Source organism: Mastomys coucha, unplaced genomic scaffold (assembly GCF_008632895.1).
Source record: "Mastomys coucha isolate ucsf_1 unplaced genomic scaffold, UCSF_Mcou_1 pScaffold14, whole genome shotgun sequence".
In the NCBI taxonomy this organism is placed as follows: Eukaryota; Metazoa; Chordata; class Mammalia; order Rodentia; family Muridae; genus Mastomys; species Mastomys coucha.
The window spans coordinates 17,715,432-17,730,714 of record NW_022196896.1 but is presented as its reverse complement, the minus strand read 5'-3'; the positions used below and the strand labels follow the sequence as shown (position 1 = coordinate 17,730,714).

Here is a 15,283-nt window from a genome sequence, read left to right as displayed (position 1 = left end):
GACAACAGAAAACTTTATTAATTTTTATCCTTTGCTAGGAAGTTGTCAGTGGGCTCATGCTACTTTTACAGAGGACGTGGGTTGGCTCCTAGCCCACATGATGTTCACAACCCAGGACACCTAACACCCTCTTCTGGCCTCGACAGACACTGCAGACACTGCAGACACATGCATACGCCTCACACACTATACACATATGTACACACAGGCAAAACATTCATTCATAAATTTAAAAATATTTTTAAAGAGTTGTCAAACCTGTGAAGCAGAGTTATTTGAAAGATTTATTTACTATTTCATGCCCTATTCTTCCCCCGAAGATGGATGCTCATGTCATTTCCAGCTGCTTAGAGCAAGTACTTATTTGATATAAAAACTACAGATACAAGAACTCATAAAATTAAACTTATTACAAGTGGCTAAGGCCAACTGACCTCACAATGCTTCACACTGATAACACCTGAATTCTTGTAGCTTTTTTTCTTCTGTCTCTTTTTTTCATTTATGCATTCATATTCAACCTGTTGGAGGAGAAGATGATTTAAATGAACAACCTTTTCCTTTAAAATCAAATTTTAAAAGAAAAAGGAAGCCGGGCAGTGGTGTTATACTCCTTTAATCCCAGCACTTGGGAAGCAGAGGCAGGCGGATTTCTGAGTTCAAGGCCAGCCTGGTCTACAGAGTGAATTTCAGGACAGCCAGGGCTACACAGAGAAACCCTGTCTCGAAAAAACCAAAACCAAACCAAACCAAAACAAAACAAAAAACAAAAGGAAAAAAACTAAATGTTAATCTTGTTAGCAACATAAAAAAAGAAAAACATACTACAAAAAATGAACAGAATAAAACATAAATATATTAAGTCCAACCCTAGGACCACAAAAAGTTAAACTTCTAATATGAATATAAACTTGACAAGAATGGCAGTTTCATGTACATGAATCTTGAGCCTAAAATATTTACCAAAAAATATATTCCACACAGCATATTGGCTTTTGTTGTTTATGTGGAAATGTAGTAGGCCCTAGACCTTAACACAACTGAGTCCATGATGGAAGTACCGTTTAGGCCATAAAACTCATTGTGCAGACAACACCATCAACCATAATGAAAACAAAGACCTAATCCATCAAAGTTCATAGTTCTGAGAAATTCTCTAAATTTACTAACCTTGCTTTTTGGCTTATGTAGTTTCATTTGTGGCTAACATTTCTTGTTAACTGAAGTATGTCAACCCAGCACATGTATTTGGGGGTTTAAAAGTTCACTCTGAGAAATGCTCAGAGCTACATTGGGATCCTGAACTCCCATTGTAATTTCTAGCTACCTAATAAAGACTTTCTATTGGCTTAAACCCATGTGTAATCAGTCTTCTCTGGTGGATACCCCACAACAGAATGCCTTCCCAGGTTTCAGAATACTCCATGGTTCTACTTACACTGAATCAATGACTCTTGGGCTTACCCCTAAATTTCAGCATTTTAGACTTGCAGGGAGGGGTGAAGTCCTTCTATGGAAACACAAGAAGGGTACAGATGTAGGTCACAGGGCACCTGTCCTGCTTAGCCAACCACAGGGACTCATTTACTACTGAAGCTGACCATATTCTGTTTTCCCTATGTGGGCAAAGCACTGCTCCATCCAGTACTGGACTATGAGTTTTTCTCTTCCAAGATGTGAGAGGAAAAGCTACTTCTACTCCTAGAGATGGTCTCTGCTTTCTTCCCTGTAGTTTGAAATCCTCACCTGGTGCTGGTTTACTATTACATGGTATCCACTCAGTAACACACATATCCCATGCATGAAATTTCACACAAAATGTATAGGTTACAAGGCTTTAAGCAATAAACATGAAAAACATGATAAACTAATTGCTATGCAAGAGAAAAACATATAAACAATCATATTAGATATATTTTATAGCTATAAAGATATAACTTACAGGTGAGTTTCTGGAGGCTTCTTTGAGTTTTGTCATGGTGGTTTGAAATGTTCCAATGAGATCATGTGATCCATCATTGTCATAATCATAACACTCTACCTGGAATTAAATATATGGAAAAGTCAATATTATTTTACTAAACAATATTGGCTGCACTAAACATGCCTTTTTAATTAAAATAAGAAAAAATTTTAATATCAGTATCTAATTGGAAGAACAGCTAACTAACTAGAGAAGTGATATGGAAGCATGTTCAAATCAGAGGTATCCTGAGAGCAGGCTCTACATCATGGAAGATGAAAACCACAAATATGGACTCTATTTCACACAGGAAGCAGTTCACAGCTCCTCTACTGTGCTCTCTATAGATGCTGATAGAAGGCTACATGCAATTATTTCTAGTCTTTCCTTTGCTTTACTTAGTTATCACTGTTAAGAGCTGGAAGCCAGTATCCTAGCAGCTAATAATGACATAACCAAGTCCTAGATAATTTAGAGTTATAGGAAGCATGTGTCATCAGATGCAACCCAAGGAGGCTGGGCTTGTAATTACGAGTTAGACGTGACAATCAGACTTGCTCTGAAAATTGGAAATCTTACAACACGAAGGAAAACTCTAGAGCAAAACCAGTTTCCATTAAGTTTCTATGCTAGGTTGCTCTTAGTAGGGTGTTCTGGGTTTTATTTTGTTTATTTTTGTTTTGTGTATATGTTAGATGAAAGAAAAAGTAAATATTTACCAGAATGCTTGTCCTAATGGAAAAATAAGGTGCTGTGAACTATTATTAATCTGATGTATTCAAGGCAAGCTGAAAAATCGATGACAGGGAGGTGAACTTCTAAGACACGGTTTTCATCATACTATATAATTTCAATACATCATTTCATTTACATGGATATTTTACAAGTACATAGTTCATATACATTCTTTAAATAGACCCAAGAGGCACACAGAATGGTAAAGAAATACTATTATTCCCATTTTGCAGAAATGAAACTTGAGGGAATTAAGAACAAGGCCAACAGACACTACATCTCATGTGATGAGCAACTGGGACAATGAAATCCCAAAGATATTTCTGCAGCCTGCTTCAAGCCAGAAGCTTCTTCTCAGTGTTTTCTCCTTCCTTCCTTCCTTTCTCTCTTTCTCTCTCTCTCTTTCTTTCTTTCTTTCTTTCTTTCTCTCTCTCTTTCTTTTTTTTTGTGTGTTATTGGTGGTGGAGGTGGGGGTTGTTTTGCTTTTTGTTTGTTTGTTTGTTTGTTGATTTTTGAGACAGGGTTTCTCTGTATAGCCATGGCTTTCGGGGAACGCACTCTACCAGCATGGCCTCAGATGCACAGGTCTGTCTGTCTCTGCTCCCAAGTGCTGGATAAAGCAGGGCTTCTCATTCTAACAAGAAGAAATTTGCATTTGTTTCTGTGAACACTCCACCAGGCTTCCAGCCTTCATGAAGATAGAGTGACCACCAAGGTACAATATTCAGGAATCTTACATGTTCATTTGGCAGAATGTCTGTTTTCTTTTCAGTTCTATACACTGATTGCTTTTCCTAAATGGATGACTTAGTTAAGATTCCTATTGCTGTTATTAAACACAAGGGCCAAAAAAATCAATGTCTGTTGGGAGGAAAAGGTTTCACTTTCGCCTCCACATCATTGTTCATAATCAAAGGAAGTCAGGGGAGGAATGGAATAAGACAGGAACTTGAAGGCAGGAGCTGATTCAGAAGCCATAAAGGAGTGACCCTCATGAGTTTGCTCCTCCTGGCTTGCTTTCTTATAGAATCCAGAACCCCCTGCCCAGGGATGGCATGCTCCACAAGGAGCTGAGCCATACCATATTATTTATTCATCAATTGAGAAAATGCATCCACAGGCTAATCTAACAGTGGCATTTTCTTAAGTGAGATTCCCGCTTCCAAAATGACTCTAGTTTGTGTCAAGTTGATATAAAACTAGCCCATATACTAGAAGTCTTTCATCCATTACTTGTATTTTTCTTATCCTTCAGGAACAGTTAAAATCAATCAATCAATCAATCAATCAATCAATCAAAACAGGAACATTCAAGAACAGCAATGTGCCTTGTTTAAAGAAGGGCTTTATAAATATTTTTATCCATGACCAAGTCTGACATTTTGACTACTGCCCAACATACTCAATACCCAATCCTAAACCAATGGCCTTAATCTGACTAATGTGTCAAAGGGAAAAAAAATAAGGAATTGACTTTTTTCTTAAAGGAAGGAAGCAAAGTTTCAAGAAGGCAGAAAACAACCCATCTAATGTTTAAATGAGATCACTTTTAGCATACATCCTTAAATTATGGCAAATGAAGCTTTACATTTTAGATTCCATGGAAAGAACACCAATTTATATGTAAGCCAAATAAAACTTTAGTATGACCAAGATTAAGTTAGACCTTTGTTAGGGACTAAAATGTTGAGAAAAAGAGTTTAGATCAATTAAAGAGTTAAGAAATAGAAAATACATCTTTACAGTCTGAGTTCTGATTACTCACTACAGGAAATAAATGGAAAAGCTCCCTCTAGTTCTTTCAAAGGCAGACACAACATCTTTAACGGCAGAATATATTTGGAACAAAGCTGAGGTAGGAGGATTCATACCATTTTCCTTCTTTTCAAGAATTTAATGCCAGTACTATTCACTGCTTATGCAACAGTACCTCAAGAACTTGTGAAATTTAAATGTATGCATATATACATGAGAGTACATGTATACATGTAAAGGACGGTACACACCACACAATGCATTCCTACTTTAAGCAAGGTGGCAGCATGCATGATATTTCTCTTCTTCTCCTCATCCTTTAAAAACAGCACATGCTAGAGTGACAACACAGTGACAGAACCACAGAAGACTCTGACTTTATTCTCTGCTCTGTAGTTCTTTACCACGCCTTTATTCAGTTTCTACATCAGACGTGAACTGCAGATGTGTGACTGACATTGCAAAGAAATACAGAACTAGAGAACTAAACTGAGCGATGGTGTGGAAAACCAAGTGTGGATAACCAAAACAAACTGAGAGATTTAATGATGGAAGACAGTCATCAGAAAACCAGTTTACTTACTAGAACAAATCGGCCCTGCAAGCATGCCACTGTGAGTGAAAAATGTTTTAGAAACATGGGTTTGTTGTTAATTTGTCAGAAACAATCAAATAGTCAAGGCATAGACTTCTGCCCTCTCTAGATTTGTCTTAAAATAAGAATTTGTAGCTACTTCTATAATATGTTTATATAATTCATAGAATATTTATATACTTATACCATACCTATATTTTCACTGTTCTTTGACATACCATATAAATCACACTTAACACTGATTTTTTGTAATGTTCTCTATAAACTAGGCACAACTTCTTTCAAAGCTCAGAAATTAAGTGTCTTGCATCTCTGTTTACAATAGTTTTACAATGGTTTAACTTCAATATTCTACCTTTACCCACTTACACAGAAGAAATTAAGGGTTAGGTGACCTTCTCAACATTCTTTACCTGGTTAAAGAACTAAATCAAAATGCAATCTATAGTCCGACTCTAAACTCTATGATGTTTCCTATCATCTTTTCTGTTTTTATTATATTCATTACAACAAGAAACATCAACAAACAAAAACCATTAATTTCTTGAGTTGCAAACTCAAGAAAGAAAGCCTTCTGTAAGAGTTGAATTAAGACCTATTTTAGGGCTGAGGAGACAGCACAGTCAGGAGGACCTGAGTTTGGTTCTCAGACAAAACTCACCTATAAAAAGGTGAGGGTGTTTTGGTGTGATACACAAAACACACATACACAAAGTTTGTGTGTTTTCAATGGCTGGCTGGTTGGGGTTTTGTTTTATTTGGTAAACACTTACAAATAAAAACATTTAAAATAACTGTGGAGACTCATGCACTTTCCCTGTGCCTACAATGTCTCCACTCTTCTTCTGCACACCGAAAACCAGGAAGACTCATAAGCTATCAGAGCAACTGACATCTGCTTTTCAAAGGATACACTCTAGGCAAAGAACATACTCAATGTCATGTCTGTATTTGCTTAGCAAAGGAATTGTATTAAGATGAAGACATATTTAAATTAGATGTTTTATTTTCTTTTAACGGGTTAAAATGAAAATTATGCTGTACCCTTAAGCATTAAGTCAACATATTAGACAGCGTAGTCAAATATGAACGCCTATAATGTCATTTACTTTAAAAAAATGCTATATTAACTTTAGACACTGCATGGGTTTTAAATTTTAATCTCACCTTGTGTTAGCAACATGCAACAATTCTCTTGTAATGCTGTGCAGTGGGAGAAAGCCAAACCACCCACAAGACCACCATAGTAAACAACAAACAACACTTAATTATGTACTAGGTTGCTGTAACTGAGGAAGCTCGGTATGTTAAATGCATTTTAATACCCTTTCTTCCCCTCTTTCTTTCCTTTCTTCCTGTGTCTCTTTCCCCAAATAATCACAGGGCCTCAAGACCACTAGGCAATGCTCTAACCAAGCTACACTTCTAGCTTAACTTATGAGGATTTCTATTTATGATGGGTTTATCAGGACATAATCCCATAGCAAACTATAGAGTATATGTGTAGTAAGTTCAAATTACCTTAATGGTTTTGTCCATATCTCCATAACACAGAGAGTTAAGAGAGATTTTAAAAGGCTTCCACACGGGATTCAGGTTGTTTTTTATAACCTGTAAAGAACAAAGGGTCTATCAGAACATGCAACTCATCAGTATCTTGCTCTAGTCTCTTAGGTTCCTGCTACATTTTCACCACTCACCCCTCAACATCTCCCTCAACTATTTCCAAGAAAACCATTAGTAAAATAATGGTTTACAATCATAGGAAAAGTATAATAAATTGTCTAATTGTAGTACATTCTGAGTAAAGAAAAAAGCTGTTCAGAAAATAACTAATAACAATGTATACTTAGAAATGGTTAGCTTGTGGATTCTTGGACACCACGCATTTCATTATAGTCACTAAGGACTAAAAACTAGAGCAGGATATGAATAAGACCGTGGAGCCAGGGGAAATGGCTCAGCAGTTAAGAGCCCTGGCTATTCTTCCAAAGGACCCACGTTTGCTTCCTAGCACTCCCACTGTGGCTGACAACCACCGTTTGTTCCAGGCATCCAATACCCTCTTTCTGGACTCCATGAGTACTATTTTATGTACACGAGGCCCAGGCATACATGTAAGTAAAACACCCATATAAATTTAAGCATTTAAAAAGACGATTCTTGCTCTGTTGAACATGAATTGAAACAACAATTTAATTTTGATTGTTTAGGTTTCTATACTACATAGACAGACATACAAAAATATTATTTTTCATCTATGACCACTGAAAAAGTATGCTATCCTAGTATAGATTAACACATCTAGCACTCAGATCTTGGTGTCTAAATACTTTGTATGGTAGAACTTATTTCAGAGAAATGGTTCCTTCTCACTCTGAAACAGAAGAAAATATATAAAATATATACATATTCTATCAATACTGAAGACCACAGGGTCCATTTGAAGAATCACTCCATCATCAAATCTGGATTTGAGCTGTATAAATGATATTAATATGTCATGACAATCTGTGAGTTTACAAGGACAAAGAAGAGTGTTTACTAATGTAGGCATAGGGTTGTGGTGCTTTACACAAGATGTTTCCCAAAGTCAAGGGCATTTGAATACTTATTTTCCTGTTGGAAGTGCTGTTTAGGTAGGTGTAGAAGGTGCGGCTTGCTAAAGTAAAGTATGTCACTGGAGGTGGACTTTGAAATTTCAAAGGCACACAACATTGCTAGTTTACTCTCTCTACTTCCTACAGGTTCAACTGTAAGCTCAGTTTCCGGTTCCAGTGGCAATACCTCCAATCTTCCACAATGATCTCTTATCCCTCTGAAGCTGTAAACCCAAATAAGCCCTTCCTTCAATCAGTTGCCTTCACCATGGTGTTTTTTTACAGAACTAAAAAAGTAATTAATCCAGCGGTGATTTGAGAAAAACCAAACCACTATATTATAGCCCCCAGTTAAACTGATTCAAGTGGCCATCATTAATAGTTGCTGAAATCACTGAGCAAACCCTAGAGAAAAGTAATTCATGCAGTTTCAAAGTATCACCCCATAAATAATTTATAAGTTGCAATAGAAAATATAGAACTTTATGATTGTCAGGTCTTATGGTCACCAGCTTAAACAAATTGCCTAACATCATTGGTACTGTGCAGTCTGAGAACCATGATTGTAGAACATATAGAGTGTTCTTGACATAATGTTTGGTGTAGAGAAAACACAAGAATCCATTCTAGTCTCAATAATTTGAGCCATTCCATGGCATGAAAACATAGGCAGGCCAAAAGAAGAAGTATATAACTACCTGGGAGCTAACAGGAGAAAGTAAAACATGAGGCTTCACAGAAATCTAGACAAACTACAATCTATATAAAATGTATTTGACACTGAAAAAAATCTGAGCAAGAATGGTACACAGAATAGCATTAGTAAATCAATGGTAACTTCCTTAGGTAATTTCCCAGTGATATAGCATGCCCTTACTATTTTGAGACAAGGTCTTACAATGTATGCCTGGCTGGCCTAGAGCTTACTATGTAGAAAATACTGGCTCACAGAGATCTGTCTGTCCCCAGAGTGTTGAGATTAACGGTATGTATTTCTATGCCTGGTTGCCTTTATTCCTGAAAACTGCCTGATGTAATATTTGAAGGAAACCATAGTTTACATTAGGATGGTTTTCTAAAAGAAAAATAAATTGGCTTCACTAATGTGTGTGTGTGTGTATGTGTGTATATGTGTGTGTGTGTGTGTGTGTGTGTATGTGTGTGAAAGAGAGAGAGAGCAAGGAAGAACACATTTAGTATTTTTTTATACAATTTAAAGTTTTTAAGAAATGCAAAGAATTAAGTATAGCAGTATCTCATTTTTAAGAGAAAAATGTAAGTGAATGAGCATTGTTTATAACTGACTGCATAAAAATCTGAATTAAAATGAGTAATTTCTGTGAGTTCAAGGCCAACCTGGTTTACACAGTAAGTTCCAGGATAGCTAGGGCTCTATACAAAGACTATGTCTCAAAAAATTATATATGTATATATATGTATATGTACATTAAATTATTATAATAATGCCAGAGAAAACTTCCATTCTACTGTCAGATTCAAGAACTTACCTCTGTGCGGTGAACCATCAGCCAGTGGCCATCTGACGTCTGCTTGTGAAACTCCAAGTATGGGTCTGACTTCCCAAACAGATCCTACATGTAAACAAACAGCTTTCATTATCTTAAACCTGGTGTAAATACACCTTGTACATGTTGTACATGTATATATTTTTATACAACTATATAGTTCCAACTCCATAGTAATGATGTACTGATTGCAAATATCAATCCCATTATCTCTATCACTAATTTAAAAATGTGTTAAAGTCCACTAGGGAGAACTATTAAAAGGCTTTATGGTGAATAATCCTATGTTTCAAAACCATGGTACTGTAAAATGTGTTGATAAGATGTGTTTTGGCTCGATGTCAGCATTTTAACTTTCCATTCATATAGTATTAAGTACATATATATATCCCAAACATTAGCCATACCAACTCTAATGAAAGACAAGACAGTTAGCCATAGGCAAAAAGACTGAAGGCTTTAATAACTTCTAAAATCATATATTAATTGATAGTTTTAGGTTTTAACTTGTATCTCAGAAAAAAAGCAAAACAAAACACCCTTTCCTATGTGGCATGGTAGCTCACACCTATAATTTTACTATTTCGGAGGCAGAGACAGGAAGACTGTCATGAGTATGAGATAAAAACATAAGAAAACTATTTTTGGGGCTGGTGAGATGGCTCAGCAGGGAAGAGCACCAACCATTCTTCAGAAGGTCATGAGTTCAAATCCCAGCAACCACATGGTGGTTCACAACCACCCGTAATGAGATCTGATGCCCTCTTCTGGTACATCTGAAGATAGCTACAGTGTACTTACATATAATAAATAAATAAATCTTTAAAAAAAAAAAAAACTATTTTTAAAAGAGCAGGGGAGCTGGTGACATCTGTAAGTCAGCAGTTACAGGCACCTGCTGCTTGCCATGGACTAGTTCAGATCCCAGCATACACCTAGGCTAGGCACCTTATAGACATGTGTAACTAGCTCTGAGGGATCCAATGCCCCTCTCTTCTGTGCACACAGTCACAAGTGCACAGGCACATAAATTCTCTCTCTCTGTCACACTCTCACACACACACACACACAAAATAAACAATCTTTGAAAGAAATAGTTTTCTCTGTGTCTGTATACTAAAAAGGCCCCAAAACAAACCCTGAGTGAGAGCAACAGCAAAGGGTGAGCACCTCTACCCCAATGCAGCCCCAAATATACAGTCACTAAAGTGATACCCAGCTCCTTTTAATGTGTCAGTCTAGCATAGAAATTAGAAAAAAAAATAATGTGGAACACCCTGCCATGTGACAGAAACAGAACAAGGGACTTAACTGCAGATACTTGTTACTTGTTTTGCTAAGTGGTTTCAAATCTGAGGCTGAGGTTGGGATAATTTGAATATCAGCCAAAATTCATCCATTGCAGCTAGTAGTTGTTAATGTTTAAATACACAAGTTTATAGCTATTTAAAGACTAATGTAAGACAACAAAAACATACTGAATAGTCACATCTAGAAGATGCTAGGGAATCAACTTATTCAGAAAAAAAAGATGTATACAAATAATATCACATGTTTAGTACCTCCTCTAGAAAAGATACTTCAAAATAGATAAATATTGGGGCTGGGTAGATGTTTCAATACTTGTTGCTCTTTCAGAGGAACCAAGTTCAATTTCCAGGTCCCACACAGTGACTGATAGCCCAGCACCACTCCACTTCCTAGAGATCTGAACACTTCCAAAGGCTTCATGCGCATACATACACATAGGCAAAACATTAACATGTATAACAGTCACATGCATAAAAAAATAAAAAATCTAATAACACACCTCTCAAATAAAAAAGGGATAAATAAACGTGGGCATGGTGGCTCATACGCACTTTTAATCCCAGCACTTGGGAGGCAGAGATAGACGGATCTCTTTAAGTTGGAGACCAGTGAGTACACCATGGTTGTTACATAGAGAAACCCTGCCTCAAAATAAACAAACAAACAAAAAACATACATACATACATACGAAAGAGAGATTTAGTTTGGGGAAACATCTCTCTATAGAAGCACTTCTTACTAAGAATATCACTGTTTTGCAGATCTGCAAGAATATAACGTATACAGATAGCTATCATCAATAGTCATTAAAATTACCAAAACATATAACATAGTATTAAGCCTCTGATGGAGTTACACACCGCAACTGATGAATCCGTTTTAACAACATTTTAAAGTACCATCAGCTCAGCTTACTGAAGTCAGGAAACAGAAAATAAAGCAAGAGAAATGATGCCACAGGGGTTTATTATCTACATGCTTAATGTACAAACTTCTACGGGACAGAGGAATTTGTTTCCTAAATGTACAGATAGACAAATGAATGCATGTGGGGTGGGGAAGGAGGAAAGGAGAGAGTAAGGAACAGATGGAAAGAAAGGTATACGAAAGAAGAATTTATAGATCAAAAATTATCATAATAGGTATTTTAAATTATTATACTTTAAAGTATCTTTAGAAACATCCCAAAATATTTGTATGCAAAATGACATGGTATCTGGGAAGAGGGAAAGTAGATATAGAGAAAAAAAACTCACCATGAATCACAACTGTTAGCGATGGGTGACAGAACATAGTATTTCTTGGATGATTTTTGTTTGTGTTTTATTTTGTTCTGTTCCATTTTTTTTGAGAAGGTGTATCATTGTTGCTATGTATTATTATCGGCTGGCCTGAACTCATAGAGATCTTTTTGCCTTTGTCTCCCACATACTTGGATTTAAGGTGGACATCATCACTCATGGCAATATAGTATTTTTAAAAATGCCATTGTATTAATGCATGTATGTTAATTTTTAAAGCCTCTTAAGACACTTTCAACTTGGGGCTGGGGAGATGGCTCAGCGGGTAAGAACACTGACTGCTCTTCCAGAGGTCCTGAGTTCAATTCCCAGCAACCACATGGTGGCTCACAACCATCTGTAATGGGATCTGATGCCCTCTTCTGGTGTGTTTGAAGACAACTACAGTGTACTTACATATAATAAATAAATAATTAAAAAAAAGAGAGAAAAAAAAAGAGTTAACATCCCACCCCAGAAAGGTGGCTAACCCACCCAGCTGCTCTCCATGGGGCAGGTCGCTGGAGTCCTTGGCTCTTTAAAAAAAAAAAAAACACTTTCAACTTAAGTTTTAAGGTGAACAAAAATGGTGAAGAACACTGTATACTAATATGAATTCAGGTACAGAAATGGAAAAGCACTAACTGATTTATAATTAATAAACCACACGCTTTTTGCTTTTCCCCTAAAGGTTATTAAAATACTATCTTAAACTTTACTGTAATGTTAATGCTTATATTCTTTTACTCTTTAATTGCATCTTCATGAAAAAGCTGAAGGAAATGGGTGCTGTCAGAGGAGTAAGGGAGAAGGAGTCAGGGACAGGGAGGGAGGAAGAATGCTCTGCTCCGATGAACAGTTCACGCTAACTGCATTGTTAATGTCTCAAACAGGGACCAGTGCTGGAAAAAGGGGATCCTTTTCCTTGCACAATACACAGAACGAACCTACCTTATTATCAAGTTTTCTGGCTTCCATTTCAAACAATACTACTCTGTTATCCTTGATTTCTTCTGCTGAAATCTACAAGTACATAAAGCAGGTAAAAGAAAATGAATACATATGAAGTAAGTACTTTCTTTTTATTGTATGAATATGGTCATGAATGTTCAAGGATAAAAGTAATGGCCAGAGAAAATTTGGTTCTCTAAAATACATATTCCTATCCATAGAATAGTCAAAGTACCAGAAGACTGAAGGATATCCTTTATACAAAACCAACTAAAAATCTGCACACACTGAAAGTTAGAATAAATAAATCCTATCCATAGACCTCTAAAGTAAAATATGAGCCCAGTACTTTTCATCCCGGTGTAACTGCAAGAGCCACTCTATCCTAAGTCAGATCCCAGGCTATCTCAACTCCCTTTGTATTTAGTCTCTACTATAGCAAAATCTAAAAAACATAGTGGGGGTGGCATGGGTCTAGAGGAGTTAAGGTTCAGAACTGCAAAAGGCAAAAGACTTATATGATCTGAAGTGAAGCCACAGTATCTTAACTATTAATAAAGTTATCTGTAGTGAAAAGCCAACACCTTCAATAGTCTAAATATTCTTGTGTTCCTGAAATCTAAGATAAAGACAAGTAGCTGCTGAGAAAAATGTACTTGATAATTGTTATAACCAGGCTTCCGTATCACAGAAAACTTCCTGAAGAAGGAAACACTACGTGAAAAGGTATCCAAATGCTTGTTATCATACTAACTGTAAATTTAAAGTATGGTAAGTATACTTTAAAGTATATTAAGTATAAAGTATGGTGAGTACAGTAAAGTATATTCTTTGCTCAGAGCTAAGTAATGAGCCAATGGAAACCCTGTGTGTGATGATATGTGGCAAAAGGACAGAAAGCCAAGACAAAGAGTTTCTATGACTTTTGTTTGGTTTTGGCCTTTTTACCCTCTTTTTTACTTCTGAGACACAGCATTATTATTTAGCTCTAGCTAATCAGGAACTCACTGAATAGACCAGGCCAGCCTTGAACTTTTGGTAAATGTCTTGCGTCTCAGGCTTCTGAGTGCTAGAATAACAGGAAGACACCACCACTCCAGGCTTTGAGTTTACAGGTTCAACGGTCTTATTAAAATATCCATTTAAAATAAGTTCCTCCAAATCCTATACAGAGAACTAAACCAGCTCAGTACTAAACCTTTCCTCTCTAATTTAAGAACTGACACATTCATGGAAGAGTACACCTGACCTTGATGGACAACTTAAAACAACTGAAGGAAGGAATTCCAACAATTCATTGTTGGCTTTTGTTAGCATGGCAGTTTCTACCAGTGATGACAGGCCAGAGTGAATGGAACACAATGTTCAAGATCATCTGATCAAACATGGCTATAGATTATTTGCTTATTAGACTTAAGAGACTATTTCTTGAAGCAAAAGACGTTATCTTTACCGTAATACTCCCTTTCCCTGCAGGTTTGCCATTTTTGAGCACCAGTGGTCGAGTTAGCTTCTTACTGGAAACGATCTGTCAAAAGCGGAAAGTAACACTTCATCACTTGAGTTGCTGAACTGAATACTTAAAAAAAAAAAGAAGAAGTTGAATATAAAGTTCACTTAAAGTCATTAGAGAGACATTAAAACCGCATCCCATAAAGACATTTAGAATGCATCTCCACATATACAACCCATTTGAAAAGGCTTACACAGCCTTCACTCTGGCAGATAGTATTTGTCTATGCATTAGGCTGTTCATTACTTGAAACATTAGCTCCTTCCTCAGAATGGGAAAAAGTCCAGAATTTCATTTCTTACACAAACACTGAGCTGAAACCTGCCTGCCATGGCTTCCCTCCATGATGGACTACAACCTCAAACTTTCTTTAAGCTGCTTTTGTCGGATCTTTAGTCACAGCAATAAGGAAAGGTAAGTAGCACAAATAACTATTTGATGAAGGATCTCAAAGATCTTATCACCTCCACTCCAAAAAGGAGCTACATGGTGAACAGTGAATGGTACACCCTGGCTCAAACCAGAAGCTACAAAATAAACCCTGCCCGAAGAAAAATGAACCCATTCTTCCTTAAGCCCTTTGTCAGATATTTCATGAGTGCCATGAGATGCTAGCTAATACAGCGCAATGGTGACTAAGAAGGGCACAGAGCACCCAGGCTGTGTGATGGTTACTGCCCCCTGCTCTGACCCAGGTAGGTTTACAGTAGGCAAGAACAACTGGAAACAAGAAACAATGTTTAAAAAAAATTACTTCAAGGAAAAATAAAATTTAATGTTAGAGGTTATGTAAATGCTGAGAAAGCAGGCATAAAGAGATTAGTACTGTTAAGGAGAAATCTTTTCCTTTGCAGTGGTACAAAGAGAAAGATTCCCCACCAAGACCCAAGTCATCTTCTGAACATTCAAATGCATTTGAAAGGAGGGAGCCTACACCAAACCTACACCTGAAGGGCCTCTCTCCAGGAGAACAACCTTACCACAGTGGTTTTCAACCTGGGGCTGTGACCCCTCTAGAGTCACAGGACCCTTTCAGAGAGTCACTTAAGACCAT

General features: G+C 36.8%; 1 protein-coding gene across 2 annotated transcripts in view; it reads right to left on the bottom strand.

Annotated features, from left to right (window-relative positions):
* The window catches only part of Cpne3 (copine 3), a 43,787-nt gene that overhangs the window by 13,702 nt on the left and 14,802 nt on the right, over window positions 1-15,283 (bottom strand). For both annotated transcript variants that reach the window (XM_031366536.1, XM_031366534.1), the window contains 6 exons: window positions 14,170-14,244; window positions 12,717-12,788; window positions 9,157-9,240; window positions 6,570-6,659; window positions 1,943-2,041; window positions 435-521 (listed from right to left, as the gene is read on the bottom strand). In XM_031366536.1, coding sequence (XP_031222396.1) covers window positions 435-521; window positions 1,943-2,041; window positions 6,570-6,659; window positions 9,157-9,240; window positions 12,717-12,788; window positions 14,170-14,244 — 507 coding nt within the window. The remainder of the gene's footprint in view (window positions 1-434; window positions 522-1,942; window positions 2,042-6,569; window positions 6,660-9,156; window positions 9,241-12,716; window positions 12,789-14,169; window positions 14,245-15,283) is intronic.